Source organism: Carex rostrata, chromosome 4, assembly GCF_964058835.1.
Source record: "Carex rostrata chromosome 4, lpCarRost1.2, whole genome shotgun sequence".
Taxonomy (NCBI): Eukaryota; Viridiplantae; Streptophyta; class Magnoliopsida; order Poales; family Cyperaceae; genus Carex; species Carex rostrata.
Genome location: NC_135921.1, coordinates 8291031 through 8305927, shown reverse-complemented (window position 1 = coordinate 8305927; position 14897 = coordinate 8291031). Strand labels below are relative to the sequence as shown.

At 32.6% G+C, this 14897-nt stretch overlaps 1 protein-coding gene across 1 annotated transcript; it reads right to left on the bottom strand.

The window, feature by feature from the left end:
• Window positions 1-499: 499 nt before the first annotated feature.
• Window positions 500-2084, bottom strand: LOC144553389 (uncharacterized). The gene has a single exon (XM_078301527.1). It carries the CDS (start codon window positions 1933-1935, stop codon window positions 919-921), a length of 1017 nt encoding a protein of 338 aa, XP_078157653.1. The 5' UTR covers window positions 1936-2084; the 3' UTR covers window positions 500-918.
• Window positions 2085-14897: the final 12813 nt, after the last annotated feature.

Here is a 14897-nt window from a genome sequence, read left to right as displayed (position 1 = left end):
CTCATCACTGATTAAAAATTTAACAGCTGTTCGTTTTTTTTTTTTTTTTTTTTTTTTTTAACAAATATACTCGTGCTGGAATAATTATAAGTCTATCCCATCCAATTGATCACCTTGGCGTACTTTATTTATTTATTTTTGAGGAAAACCTCCTTGGGGTACTGAACAAGGAAATAAATCTGCTGTTATTTCAAAGGGATCACAAACTCTGTTATTCCTATCCCAACCGTTCAAATTTTTTCATACGTGAATCTCAAAAAGAAAAGTTTTTCGGGTCCGAATCTTGACAAAGATCAACAGCTGAGATCAGAATAACAGAATCCTGTTATCCCTTTGAAATAACAGCAGATTTATTTCCTACTGAACAATATTTCAAGTCGGTCCATTGCTTCATCATGTGTTTCCTTCATCAAATTACAGTGCTCTTCCTAATTTGATGCATCAATTTCATTACTGTATGTAGATTAATTACAATCATATCAAGGGGGGAAAAAAAATCTGAAAATTGTAAACTCAACTTTAAACCATAATTAATAATTTATAAATTTAGAAATTAATTAGAAGAGAAACAGACCAAGCCAGGAGCATCAACTTAATACAATATTTTGAGACAAATAATTTATTATAATTAGTTGTATGGAATCGCTTGGGGTCCTTTGAATTAAATATCTTCAGGACTGATGACTGCATCAAACTAATATTAGAAAGGAAAAAAAAAAGAAGAAGAGGAAGACGCCCTCTTAACACATTCTCATTCTCAATGTGCACCTCTGAGAAATAAAATCAAAACTCTAGATGCTACCTCTCTCCAAAGGGAGATCAAATATAAAAAAATTATAACTGATTAATGTATCCTAAAATCCTAATTAAACTAATTAATATTGAATTATGCTCATAGTTAAGCCCGTTCATGGATGATCAATCTTGGCCTTTAAACGCCTCGATTGTAAAAATGGAACTACGACTCATTGCCCCGTCTTCAACCTGCCACAACCATTCGTCCAATGAACTCCTTGCCCGGAACATGAACCAGGCGCATCTTGTGCCCGGTGCACCATCTTCTCCATACAACCATCCTTGAAGGTTCCACATGATGTCTACCATCATCTTTTCAAAAAATATCGTCTGATTACCCCGGAAATTCCACTTCAAATTCGTCACCTGCACCGCTAGTTTATCATCGACATAAACCAATAAAACCTGCTTATCTGCTTCGAAGTTTATGCAAATCTTGTGATTGTTGTCGGCTGGATGAAACCGGGCCTTGGTGGTGTAGCATGTAAGGCCATGCACTGTCTCCTTTCGGCTAATCATACAAGTCTGCGCATGAGGTTTTGTGCCGTGTAGATCCACCGGGTTCAAATGATCTTTTCCGACTTCACCTAGTAGAAGCACAAATTCTGAGTTTACATGCATGACGACATGGAAGCAGCTGATTGGTTCGGGGGAGCCGGTGCTGTATACTGCAAGCGTCACATCCCAGTAAAGATTGACTGTACATGATCCCCAGGTAGATATCCAGCTGCCTTTCTTTTCCTGTGACAGTTGAATAGAAATGGCACGGCCAGAACTTGAACTCGTCTTTTTACCGGAATTATTGAAAAACTGATCATCCATTTGTACGGTCAGGATCGGCCTGTCGTTGTTCCTCGACCACGTAAACTGTATTAAGATCTCTTTCTGAGAAGTAAGCCGAGAGATGTAAGTGGAAGTGACGGCACGCCTGTTTGATTGGTTGTTTGGTGCAACAAATGAATATCTGTTGATAACGGATGAGCTGCTGCTCCGAGAGCACGCCACATCAGCGACCCGCACGGCGTGATTACTGAAGCAGGAAGTGAGGTCTTTCATGGGTTTCTTTGTTGAGGCGGCTTGTTTGTTTCTCTGACTATGATGATGATTTGGAAGGGAATGAAACTTTGTTTGAGAAATCATAAATAAGAAAAAGATAGAGAGAAGAGAATGAAAAAGGAAGGAGATCTCAGGGGTTAAAGAAACAACTAACAAGGTGAGAAAGAGGAATGTCTTTTAATGTTAGCGTAAAGGAGGAAGGCTGACAGACAGGGTTAAGGGAGAGGAATAATTTTATTTTTAGGTTTCCTATTGCCTTTGATGCAATCAATCAATCAATAAATAAATAAATTAATTGATTAACCTTTTAAAGTAAACACTAATAGCTGCCTTTTTGCTGTTGGGTACATTTTTTAACAGAGTAGTTTTGGCTTCATGCAGCGCATAAACTATATAATCAAAACAGCAATGCGAATGGTTTGTGCGCTGCATGAAGTTAAAGCTACTCTGTTAAACTCTTTACCCTTGTTGTTGGAAATGACACGTAATGTATATTAAATGATTCGGGTTGGAGAAGGGTCGAATTAAGACAGTACTAGCTCGTGACACGTTAGTGTTTATGCGCGTTATGGATTCTCAAAGCAAGGAATAATTACTTGAGTCTGTAAAGTAACAATGTGTGCGTTTCTAATTAGTCGTTTTTGATCCTCCATCTTTTTGCCAAAAGGTTTGCAAATCGTAATGCACACTTCGCCAAAAGATTACTCCTCTCGAGACACTTCATAGTTGTCCACTTCTTTAATTCCATCAAGGAAAAGATGAAAGAAACCGTCATTTAATTGGGTAATATTTTAACGGGGTGATTTTGCCTTCATGCAGCGCATAGACCATATATAGTGCTATTATGATTCTATAGTAAATGCGCTGCATGAAGATAAAACTGCTCGGTTAAAATATTTACCATTTTAATTGGCATTTGGGTAATAATGATAATAAATAAAGATGTGGGAATCAGTGTATGAGGGGGGTCACACCAGGCGTGATGGTAAGTTATTCAATATTATGCTGCTTTTCATGACTAGACATAAAGAACTATAGAAGACGTTATAAATTATGAAATTAATTTAAATCTAGATAGTCTAATTAATTAGGCCGATTGTCCAAATTGATTTTGATGAATGATCAAATACGCATTACTTGAAAATCTTCTGATCCAATATGTATAGAGGTGCGATTAGAAGCAGATTTCAACCACTTTTACTAACAAGATTTTAAAACAATTCATATATGATTCATTCACAACCCATTATTCAGGAACTTTATCAGAATAAACGTCTTTTCAAATTTTTTATGGATTTTACGAACTTTATAATTTATTCATGAATTTTTTCTGAACTCTTAATTAACAGAGCTATCTTCTTCTTCTTTTTTAACTAAAAGAACTTTAATATATTATATGCATCATAAAAATGAATAATCATTTTAGATCTCATCAAAATTATTTTCAAATCCCAAAGTTGGTCAATGACTTCCACATATATTTTGTAAAATTAATTTGATATTTTGTATTATTTTTTCTTCTGTAATTTGAGAAAAAAAATGCTATGTTTATATCCAATTTAATGTTCATATTTTTGTGTAAAAAATCTTCATTTTGACCTCCATACTTATAATATGATAAAATATATATATATATATATATATATATATATATATATATATATGTTTATTACTATACAATCCTCAACTAGTAAATAGTTGTCCTTATTAATTATTTAATGCAGGTCATATTTACACTGTACAAGTTTTAGGAGCGAAGATTATAGCTGTAACTAACTTTTGAGCTAGGAATCAAAAATCTAATCTTACATCTCAACTTAATATAATCTTACCTTCTGATTTGAAAGACCTGATAGGTTCCACTATGGTTCCCATGGAGGTTATCCAGGATTCAACCCATATGCATGGACCAGGGACAACTTTGGTAGCTGATGCGACCAACTTCAATTTATAGGCGTACAGGGTCTTTTGTGACTATTGGCATGTTCGTGGTTTTTTTTGGTGTTATAATATGTTCTGTTTTCTTGTTGATTACTTGTTTTGGTTATGCTATGTTGTAATAGGTTTTTATATATTGTCTTGTTTTATTGATATATTGGCACCAGCCGATTGATACTAGTTGGATATTGTATGATTTTCTGTTATATAAAAATTGGTGACTAAGCCACTTCTTCTTCAAAAAAAAAAAGTTGTCCTTATTAATTTTTTATTAATATATTTTTGCATCCGCTCTTGTACTATGGAATAGACTAGTGTAAGTGGATGGGCTACCAAAACTATAATTAACTGAAGTTCTGATTTGAATAAAGAAAAAAAAGAAAAGAAAAAATATGCTTGAATTTGCCAGCTCACACTTAACTAATCCCAAACCAAAATTAAAGAAAGAAAAGAAACACAAAACAAAAGAGAATAAAGGCAGTGGAGTGAACGCTGAAAGGAATATATATTGGAGTAAAATTAGTATGTGTCATGTTCATTCATTGGGATTGATGAGCATACTTATCGAATTAATTTCAAACGATGAATTCTAATTGTTAAAACCGATATATTAATTTAACGAGTGATACAGATACGTACAAATATTTGAATTTTTAAAATTTGTTTAGTATAAAGTTAAATGGTAAAAAATAAAAATAATAAATGCATTAAACTTAAATTTTTTTTGTACCGCTTAACAATATACTAAATAAATTCAAAATGCTAAAAATTTGAAAATTTGAAAATTTTGTATCTACTCACATGTGAGTTCTAACAGTTTAAATTCATTATCTTAAGTCAATCTAATAAATTTTTAAATTATATATGCTCACCAACTAAGGATAACCCACACTGACTTTACTGACTTTACATGCATGACACCTACGCGGCTACGCCAACAAAAGCATATTTGCGGTTGAACAGCATCAGCCGCACAAAACACACTTAGCTGGGTTCAATTTCGTAGGTTGACTCACGCAACTTTTGTTGCTTTCTAAAAGCAAGTTATTATCAAATGGCAGAAAATAGTAATGATGGATGCACAAAGTTGTGTTATTCGTCTGTGTCGTCGTTGAAAGTTCAACAGTGAATACGGAATAACATAAAATTTTGTCATATATTGATACCAGATCAAATAGTTCAAAGGTCCATATATACGACTTGCTCTTTCAACTATTTGATCTGGTACACATAATGTATGGTCCATATAATATGGACATATGGTACACAAATACTAAAGCAGCTCATGTTATGTGGCTTGTCCTTTTGTTGTTGTATTAAAATTTGTGTCGCTGTTGAATGAAAAGTTTACTTGTATCATCAGAAAATTAATAATATATTGCTTAATGGCTTAAAAAAAGAAATCCTACAAGAAAATTGAAATGAAGTTTGCGGATTAATTTTTATGCATGCTTATGTGCCTTGAAATGCATGAGTCATAAATAAAAAAAGTGATTAGAAATCAATGTTTACCTAGAGTTAGTTTCTGTAACAAAAGAAATCACTTCTAAGTACTGAAATGCAATTTTTAAGAGTTGAACAAGAAATAAAAAAATATTTATTATGTTAGCGTGCAATTCCAGAAAATTTTTAAGAGTTGAACAAGAAATAAAAAAATATTTATTATGTTAGCGTGCAATTCCAGAATATCCATATATAGTAATTCAACTTTAGTTATTAGAATTTTAGGAAATGTCTTATTTTCTTACATAATAATATATTTCATTAAGATTTGCCAAAAAATTAGTAGTAAAATAAAAATAAAGATGATCAAATATTTGCATGTTCATGTGTAAAATTTGAAAACACAATATATATCGGAACTATATAGTATATTTGAGGAGCCATTAACTAATTATTATAGTATATTTGCTAATTTTGAATTTTGGTATGATTATATGTATTATACATAAACGATTATTTTAAAATTATACATATATTATAACCAAAATCACTAATTTTAAACCTCGCTGAATTATTTTCAAGTTTATATTTCATCACTACGATGTTAATTAAGATTGAACTAGGTGATATCACTAGATAGTGTGGGAAAAATGACACGGCGGAGCCGGCTCTGTCACGGAACGGCACGGCACGTGTTATTGTTCAGTGCCGTGATCACCCCTTGACATTTTGGTCACGGCACGAGAGTCACGGGTCACTATTCACTTGGTCACGGCACAGCACAGCACGAGACCAAAGTTATGGCGAGTTAATCACGGCACGGCATGGCACATGGTGTTTTTTCCACTCTATCACTAGACAAACCAATGAACTTTCAACCTCGATGAACCCTCACTGTTGCTTGTTTGTCAGATAGTCATGAAGTTTATTTTTTTTTGTAATAAGAATACACCGAATATTTTGAGGGGCAGTTCTTAAATTCATTTTCATAAAAAAAATCAAGTATATTTTTTAAAATTTGAGAGCTAAAATAATACTACATTTTTGAGGTTTTATATTAACACAATAATATCGAAAAAATTATAGTTTGTAGATAATATTTACCTTATTAATTGTTAGGTGATGATATTAAAACAACTCAATTTTATATTAACACAACATCATCAAAATATTTTACTATATAGACAATTTTATCCTTCATTAAATGTTTCCTTTAAAAACTGATTCTCTCTCATATATTAATACATAATTGTTTTTCCTTAAAAGTTATGTTTTATAAAGTATGTTATTTTGTTTAAAATATATTTTTTCTGTCATATATTATTTAAAAATCTGTTCCTTAAAAGTTACTATAAAATATGTTTATAAACTTTATGTTATCGTATAATAAGTATTCATTATTTATTTTAATCAAATCTTTATGGGAATTACAAAAGTGAATTGATTTTATTATATTATTAAAATCTATCAACATTGTATATATCGATTTATTTTATAAAATTTCACAACTTTTTTTTTAACAATCTACTATAAAAAAAATATTTTGTCTATTAACATTTTACCATCCTTTTTTACACAATAACACTAACAAAATGACATGATTACTTATCTAAAAAAATATTGAATGCAAATTATCATGAATAATTTGACATTCAACTTATGATTAAAATAATAAATTAAAAGTACAACAAAACACTACAAAATAACAAATTTATTTGATTGCAAGCTGGAGTTGTTAGAATACATAGCCTTTAGCACCATATAAATCATGAACAGCAAGAAGCATATCATGACAATTTTCAAATTTCAAATTAAGAAGTTGATTGCTTTCATTTGCATAATTCAAAACTTGATTTTCAAGGTTTCCTTCTGACGGATTAGGGGATTGATCCATCTATTCAATTAACAAAAATAAATTAATTGCAAAACATCAATAAAAAAATTTCTAACAATTTTAATTAAATAGACTAATAGATTATAAGTATCAAAATTAAGAGAGAAAAATATAAAAATTAAAAAAAATATTTGAGTTGGAATATATCACATATTAAAGTGAGTGTATCTTAATATAAACAAAAATTACAAAAAAAATTAAATATGTATTTTGACTTGACTGCTTAAAACCTTAATTGAACTGAATGTTCTCTTGTGTAAATTATACAACTATATTTCCATAAGAAAAAGTTAAGATCAATGAAATTATGTAGCTTTTGATTTAACATAATGCAAAATATAAAAAAAAAGGAAAAAAAAAATCTAGCAATTATGGAAACCAAATAATTTAATGATCACTATATTAATTATATTATGAAAAAATATGATAGTTAGGAAGACATTCATTGAGGGTTAAAATTGTCCATACATTATTTTTTTGTAAAAATTTTGTGTTAATATAAATATGTGTGGTGTCAATATGTCTTTATGTTCTTCAAAAGTTGGTTTAAAATTAGGCAAATGATTCCTTTATTTATATCATCATCATATCTTTTGATAATTTTCCTAAATAGAACTTTTGATGGTCCACAGACCACAATTACCTCAGCTATTGATTTTTCAATTTTACAAAAACAATTTATAAATCATGGTATGCAAATCAGTTAATTGTATGTATTGAGGTACGCGACACCAATTAATTAAATCAAGAACAAGACTTGATTAAGACGGAAAGCATCGTAGATACCATAAAATCAGTGCCTTATTATTATTATTATTATTATTTTTTATTGAGTAAAGATTGGAGGTCAAGCCACCCAATTGTTTAATACCTTTGTAATACAACAAAGAATTTCCTCCATCTGAGTTTCGAACCAACGTGTTTTTTGTTCTTTCTTATTATCTCTACTTTTTAGAAATGAAGTTATTGATAGCAATGTTTTAATTATGAAAATTAAATATGAATAATAGACGATCATTAATAGAAAGAAAGTAAATAATCAAAAGGATGTGGCTAGAGAGATACTTAAGTTGGGAATATCGTTCTTACAATTAAAATATTTAAAGTTGTGTTAATGAATATATAATTAATTGTTAAAGGCCCATATATATGCAATATTCAAGAGTTTTCTAGAAGCAACCAGATAAAATTTATTGTAAATGGAGGTTGTAGAATTATTTAAAGATGACAAGAAATATCTCAAACTCTAAATGTTTCACTAATCTTACTAGATGTTTTCTTAGTCTTCCTAGAACAAGTATAAATAGGCTAGTGTGGTAGTCATTAGACATCAAGCAAATCAAGTAATTTTTCTTCTAACTAAAAGTGATAATAGATTAGAGGTGTAAGAAATATTTAGTGGAGGTGTAGTTGTAAGAATAGTTTGGAGTGAGTAATAAAATTAGTTCAAATATAGTGTTTTTACTCAACATTAATTATATTAAGAGTGAGGCTATGGTAATATGCATATTACACAACGAGGTGTGCTATAGATTTATATTTTTATTTTTAAAGTTCAAATAGTCAATTTGAACTGGTCAACGTGATTTTTATATAAAAATGTACTTCAAAACTAATTTTTTCATTTTTAAAATTTTATTATATTTTATATAGGTAAAAAATCACTTAATTTGAAAATTGTGAACTATCCAAAATTTTCTACTAATCTTTTTTTGAAATCCTTGACAGGTACTGTCAATTAAATTAGATTTTCTATCAATAGTCAAAATAGAAAATTTACTCTCTAAGTACATTTTCACATGAAAATCATTTTAGACATTAAGATTGATTAATTAAACTTTGAAAATAAAAATGTGGTTTCATAGTACGTGGCAGATCCATAATATGCATATTGCCATAGCCTTACTCTTATATATATCAATACCTTTTATTTTTAGAATTTAACGGAAATATAAAAAAAAAAAAAAAGTATATATCTTGGGTTCAGCAATTTAAGCAATAACAAGAATGGAAATTAAGGTAATGAAGGAGCAAAAGTGCAAAAGTGCAAAACTATTGTGCTAACATATATCCTCTATATCATTTTTCACTTAGTGTTAATTTACATGTTTTTTCATACTAAACACAGGATATATATTGATTAAGCTCATAAGTTTAAACTCAAGTTTCTGTACAATTTCGAAAAAAAAATATATAAATAAGAATGACTCCAATGTAGTTGTTATCATGTTGACATGTTCTAAAGGCCAGCAATTAACATGTCAATTCTGGGTACTTGGGACACTATAGCAATAAATTATTAGTTACTAATGGCAACAAGGAGCTTGAATCACATCAGGCGAAGTTGACATCACAATTAATTTACAAATCCTTGTCAACTAAAATATATGGCACACCAACATTAATTATGTATTAACCACTTTGATGTTTTGTTCTCCACAATATATGTAGCTTGACTAATAAATATATTTAAAATAGAATATTGATAGGTTTACCGTTTGAAAAATATACACCAAGGACATGACGATTTTGACAGAGAAAGGTACTTTCTACCAATATTATTATTCACAGGGGCGGATGCAGGATTTTTGTCAGGGCGGGGCAATAATCGGATGCAAATAGCTTATCGGGTTCAAACCCAATAGCTTATCGGGTACAATTCAACATAACAAAAAAAATACCAATCAATATAATAAAAATCCTAAATTACTTGAAAAAAATCAACAATTCAACATTTATAGAGAATTTGAAATTAACATTTTGGTTCAACTTGGCAGCCTCTGCCTTTGAATTCAAAAAAAAATAAAAAATAAAAACATTTTGGTTCAACTAATTTTCGCTATTTGGGATCAACGCCTATTTGGGCTCCACTAATTTGTTTCGCTCAGAGTTTATATGGGCTCCGTTCCGTCTATTAAAATTCCAAAATGGGCTACAGGGGGGCAATTTGAATTCCAGGGAGGGGCAGAGGTCCGAAAAGCAGATTTTTAGCACTATTTTTGAAAATCCAGCGGGGGGCAGCTGACCCCCCCTGTGCTACAGTAGATCCGCCCCTGATTATTCATGACATGGCAAGTAGATCGAAGGTAATTAATTGTTATTTAAATGTTAAACCCAAACAGTGCAATGCATGTCATTTGTTCAAAGGTACGTACGGATCAGATTTGGATCATCAGTTTGATTTTGGCGTTATTAATTTGTTTTGTTTTCTATGTCATATTTTCTGGAACAACTAATTAGTTGTAAAATAAATATTTGAGTTGTACTAATCTTGCTTTTTAGTATTAAAATGTAATAATTAGCTTGATTAGCATTTATACGATTGTCTATATTCCCTTTGTCTCACTCCTTTTGCATTAATAACAAATCAATTAGGGTTTGTTTAATAGCTAAATATACGCACCATAGTTTAAATCGTATATATTTCTCTTCTTTTTTTTTTCTATATTTTAACATTTTTTGTTTTTTTTTTCCGAAATTATTACTTATTCAGATATATAACACATAGCCGTCGAAGTTCCTTAACATGTTAGGTTTTATATGTTTTCGGTCCATTTAGCAAATCTAATATATATTGCATACTTTAGTTAAGTTTGCTTAATTATCCTTTTATTTCGATTATGTCATAAATTAAGACAATTTTGACCTTGCCTCTCAAATAAGAAATTAATGGGAAGAATACGAAGATACCACTTGATTAATTAAATAAATTTGTAATGAAGAAAGAAGCTCTAATGATTATGATAGTGATGACAAAATGAGAAATTATTAGATTACCTTTATAAAATATATAAACAGTACTGGCATATTAATTGATCGAAAATAATGTGTCCAACAAAAGGTGTATAGTTCATCAGGTCATCAATCTAACAGATATATCAGTTGAAGAAGATGACCTAATTATTTTGTACTACATAAGATCCTTTATAAATCAAAATTGTTGAAGGTATCGATCAGAGCAATTAAGTGGTTGTTAGATAGCAGTTACTCCTATCATTGTTGATGGCGAATTAAGATGTTCATATATATTTACATTCGTTTAATTAGTAACTCTAATTAATTAAACAAACTATTTTAGTATTAACTTGATGATAAAATAAGTTTATGGTAATATTGTTTTTATATAATTTATCACCTTCGACTCAACTTCTGACTTGAACTAATGATTTAATTGATTTTCTTATGTGCGTTATGATTTTCTTATATATTTTTTTAGATGTCTTTCTTTCTCAGCCACCTCTTACTCTTTTTTTTCAAAATATTATTAATATAAAAATGTTAAATTTTAAAAGACATAAAATAAGACTATATACCTAACAAATTAAGTCTTTGTACCTACTAAATAATCTATCAATTGAAAGTGTTCTCAGAGACGAAGGACTCTTCATAATAGCGATATACCTAAAACAAATGTTCAACACTGGAACTATATACCTAAAACAAAAGGTATATAGTCTTATTAAGACAGAAAATAAGACTATCTACCTAACAGAAAATAAGATTGCCAACACTGGGAGAATAAAACAAATGTTCTCAGATCCCCAAAGTTATCTATTCCCTCCCGCTTACGACCAACCCTGAGGCAACCACTACTACTACCCCAAAAAAGGAAGACATCACTATTACCTACACTCAGAAAGCCACAAAAGAACCCAACCAACCATATCACATCACGCAATTCACATCATAAGCAGTACCCTCTCTCCAATGGTACTCATGCCACATGTCCTATCCCAATTCATCCACCACACTATCCGAACCTTTCAAAACTTGTTCACTTTGAATAAAACCAAACTTCCAAAACAACAAATCACACCTGATAACACCCCAAAACTAAAAACCTGTTATTCTCCAGCTTACGACAAAAGGAAAATCCCTAGCCCTTCTATTTTAGGTCCCCACCCCCACTCATATAACTCCACCTTCCACACCACACACCCAAAAACACCCTCCCTTCTGAGCAAAGCACAAACTGCACTATCAACCCAACACCTTCTCCCACCTCATAAGCTTCTGACTATAAGCCAACCACCCATCATGGACCCATCGGATGAGGAACTAATTAAGAAGTTTTTAGGGCTGCAGGCAGTAGGTGCATCTTCCTCAACAGCCTTGATTATTCCCAATGGAGCGACGGTCTCGACGAACTGGGACCTATGTGTGATGGTCAAAGTCTGCGCTGACCGAATGGTCTTTGATGGGAAATTTGAAAACACTATGAGGAGGGCATGGAATGCTCGACCGGCCACGGTCTTCAGGAAGATTGGTAAAGGTTCTTACCGGGTTGAATTTAGTGCAAAGGAGGAAGTGGATAGAGTGCTCAATGAGGGGCTATGGACGTACCGGCAGGACCTGATAGCGGTGGCCCCATGTCATTCAGAGGAGCAAATAAGGGAACCAGTTCTAAGGTCAGAGCTATGGATGCAATTTCACAATGCCCATGAAGAATCCCTCAAAGACGAAGGGCTCTGCATAATAGCAGCCCAAGTGGGAATACCGGTCTCAGACCCGATAAGGGGCAATGTCAATGGTAAAAGCTTTTTAAAAATTAGGCTTTCAATTCTAATTACAGAGAGAATGAAGGACAAGATCCATATTACTCATCCGAGCCAGGGGGAAATTTGGGTCTATTTGGTCTATGAAAAACTGGGTTGCATATGTACATTATGTGCTATGCTAGGCCATGAATTAAATTCATGTGCAGACAGACTGCGTTTAACAAGGCTTAAGAACTCCCCAACAGGCTAAACAAGGCCCGATATGAAGAATATTCTCAACCCAAGTTTTGGGCCTTGGATGATGAGTTATGCGTTAATTCCATTGGAGGGGGAATCGATTGAGAGAGGCCCAGACAAGAATTCGGGCACTAAAAGAAATATTCACAACCTCTCTAATACAACCAGATCTGATATCCCCTTCTTCCCCAACCGCACCTCTGTTTCTGCCCCTTTCTCATATGAGAACTCAGTCCTTGATCTCTACTCAGAAAGCCATGATGACACAACCAACACTCCTAAACGAGACAAGGCGGCAAGGCCTCAATCGCCGCCGGGTTATCAATGAGTCTACTATCTTGGAACTGTTGCGGTAGTGGAGGTACCGCGACAGTGCCAACAATCCGGCGATACCTCCAATGTACAGGGGCAGAATTGGCCTTCATTTCAGAAACTAAGTGTTCTAAGGTGAGGTCAGAACAACGATTCGCCAAATTGCCTCTTAATAATGCTGAGATAGTCCCCTCCGTTTGCCGGGGAGGGGGTTTATAGCTCCTTTGGAGCGATAATATCTCAGTATCAATACTAGAAACATCCTTATATTTCATTGTAGCAGAAATAAAGTTGCAGCAGAACCAGGAACCTTGGATCTTATTTGCCACCTACGGGGATTGTGATGATCTGATGAATACACATATTTGGGATCGGGCTAAACACTACATCCAATCAGGGGGCATGCCTATATGTGCAATTGGAGATTTTAATTACATAATAGATCAATCCGAGAAGAATGGAGGCTCTGCAAGTTTTAAAGCAAAAAACAAAAAGTTCCGATCTTTTGTTCAACAGGCATGTCTAATTGACCTTGGTCACAACGGACTTGCCTACACCTGGGCTAACAATCAGCAAGGACGAAGGCTGATATTGGAGAGGCTCGATCGAGGGCTCACAACATCAGATTGGGTTGCCTTATTCCCCAATTCTAAAAATTTTCACCTTCCGAATTACAACAGTGATCATCTCCCTATTCTCCTCCGAATTGAGCGGCAACCGAGAATAGCTCCCAAGAAATTCAGAATTGAACAATGGTGGGTGCAGCACCCTGAGTTCAAAGGCATTTGCTCAAAGGCGACGCAGATAAGAATGGAGTCATGGGATGCTACCTGCGCAAATCTGAGGAAGGAGATAAAATGTTGGGATTATGGTAATAGGGACACAAATGCTGACCTAAAAAGAATTGAAAGGGAAATGGAAGGTTTACTGAACCAACAACAAACTAATGAAGCTAGAGATCGCATTCAGCAGCTGTAGAAGGAGCACCAAACATTCATAGTAGCATAGGAAACTTACTAGCTACAGCAATCTAGACTCAATTGGAATCTGTTGGGGGATCGAAATACATTCTTTTTCCACTCTACAACAATGGTGAGAAGAAGAAGAAACCGAATTGGAGCAATCCAAAGAGAAGATGGTGAATGGGCGGTTACAGAGAAGGAAATCAGAGGTGAATTTGTGCGACACTTTCGCCAAATCTACACTTAGGATCAAGCAATTCGACACCTACTAAGGTGAAGGATTTCATGATGCGACAAGGCAATAAATTCAAAAAATTTAACCTTCTTACAAGCATCTACCGATCTACTTTATTATGCTAATTCTATTAAAGCAATTCAAATGTATGCAAATGAATATCTACTCATTCATTAATCACAAATCTATTTACTAAATGTGATTTGGATATAACTCTATCAATTCTCTTCTAGATCTCTTGGATACCTTCGTTTGTCGAAACGGCCTCCTAGTGTTCACCTTGAACTAAACAATGATTAGAAAGACCTTGTTAGAGATCTTAATCTAATCTAAGCTTAGAACCTAGTTAATAACCCTTCTTGTTCTTCTAATAATTTCTCACTAGAGAAACCAATAATATGAGAGGAAGAGGGATAGCGGCTAGGAGGGAGAGGAAGAAAAAGAAATAAATTTTCAGAAAATTTCTTGCTTCTCACTTATTGAATACCTTCTCTACCTCTCCTTATATACAAATATACTAGGGTTTC

Coding starts and splice junctions, on each gene's coding strand:
- LOC144553389 (XM_078301527.1), bottom strand. CDS start 1,935: ATGATTTCTCAAACAAAGTTTCATTCCCTTCCAAATCATCATCATAGT.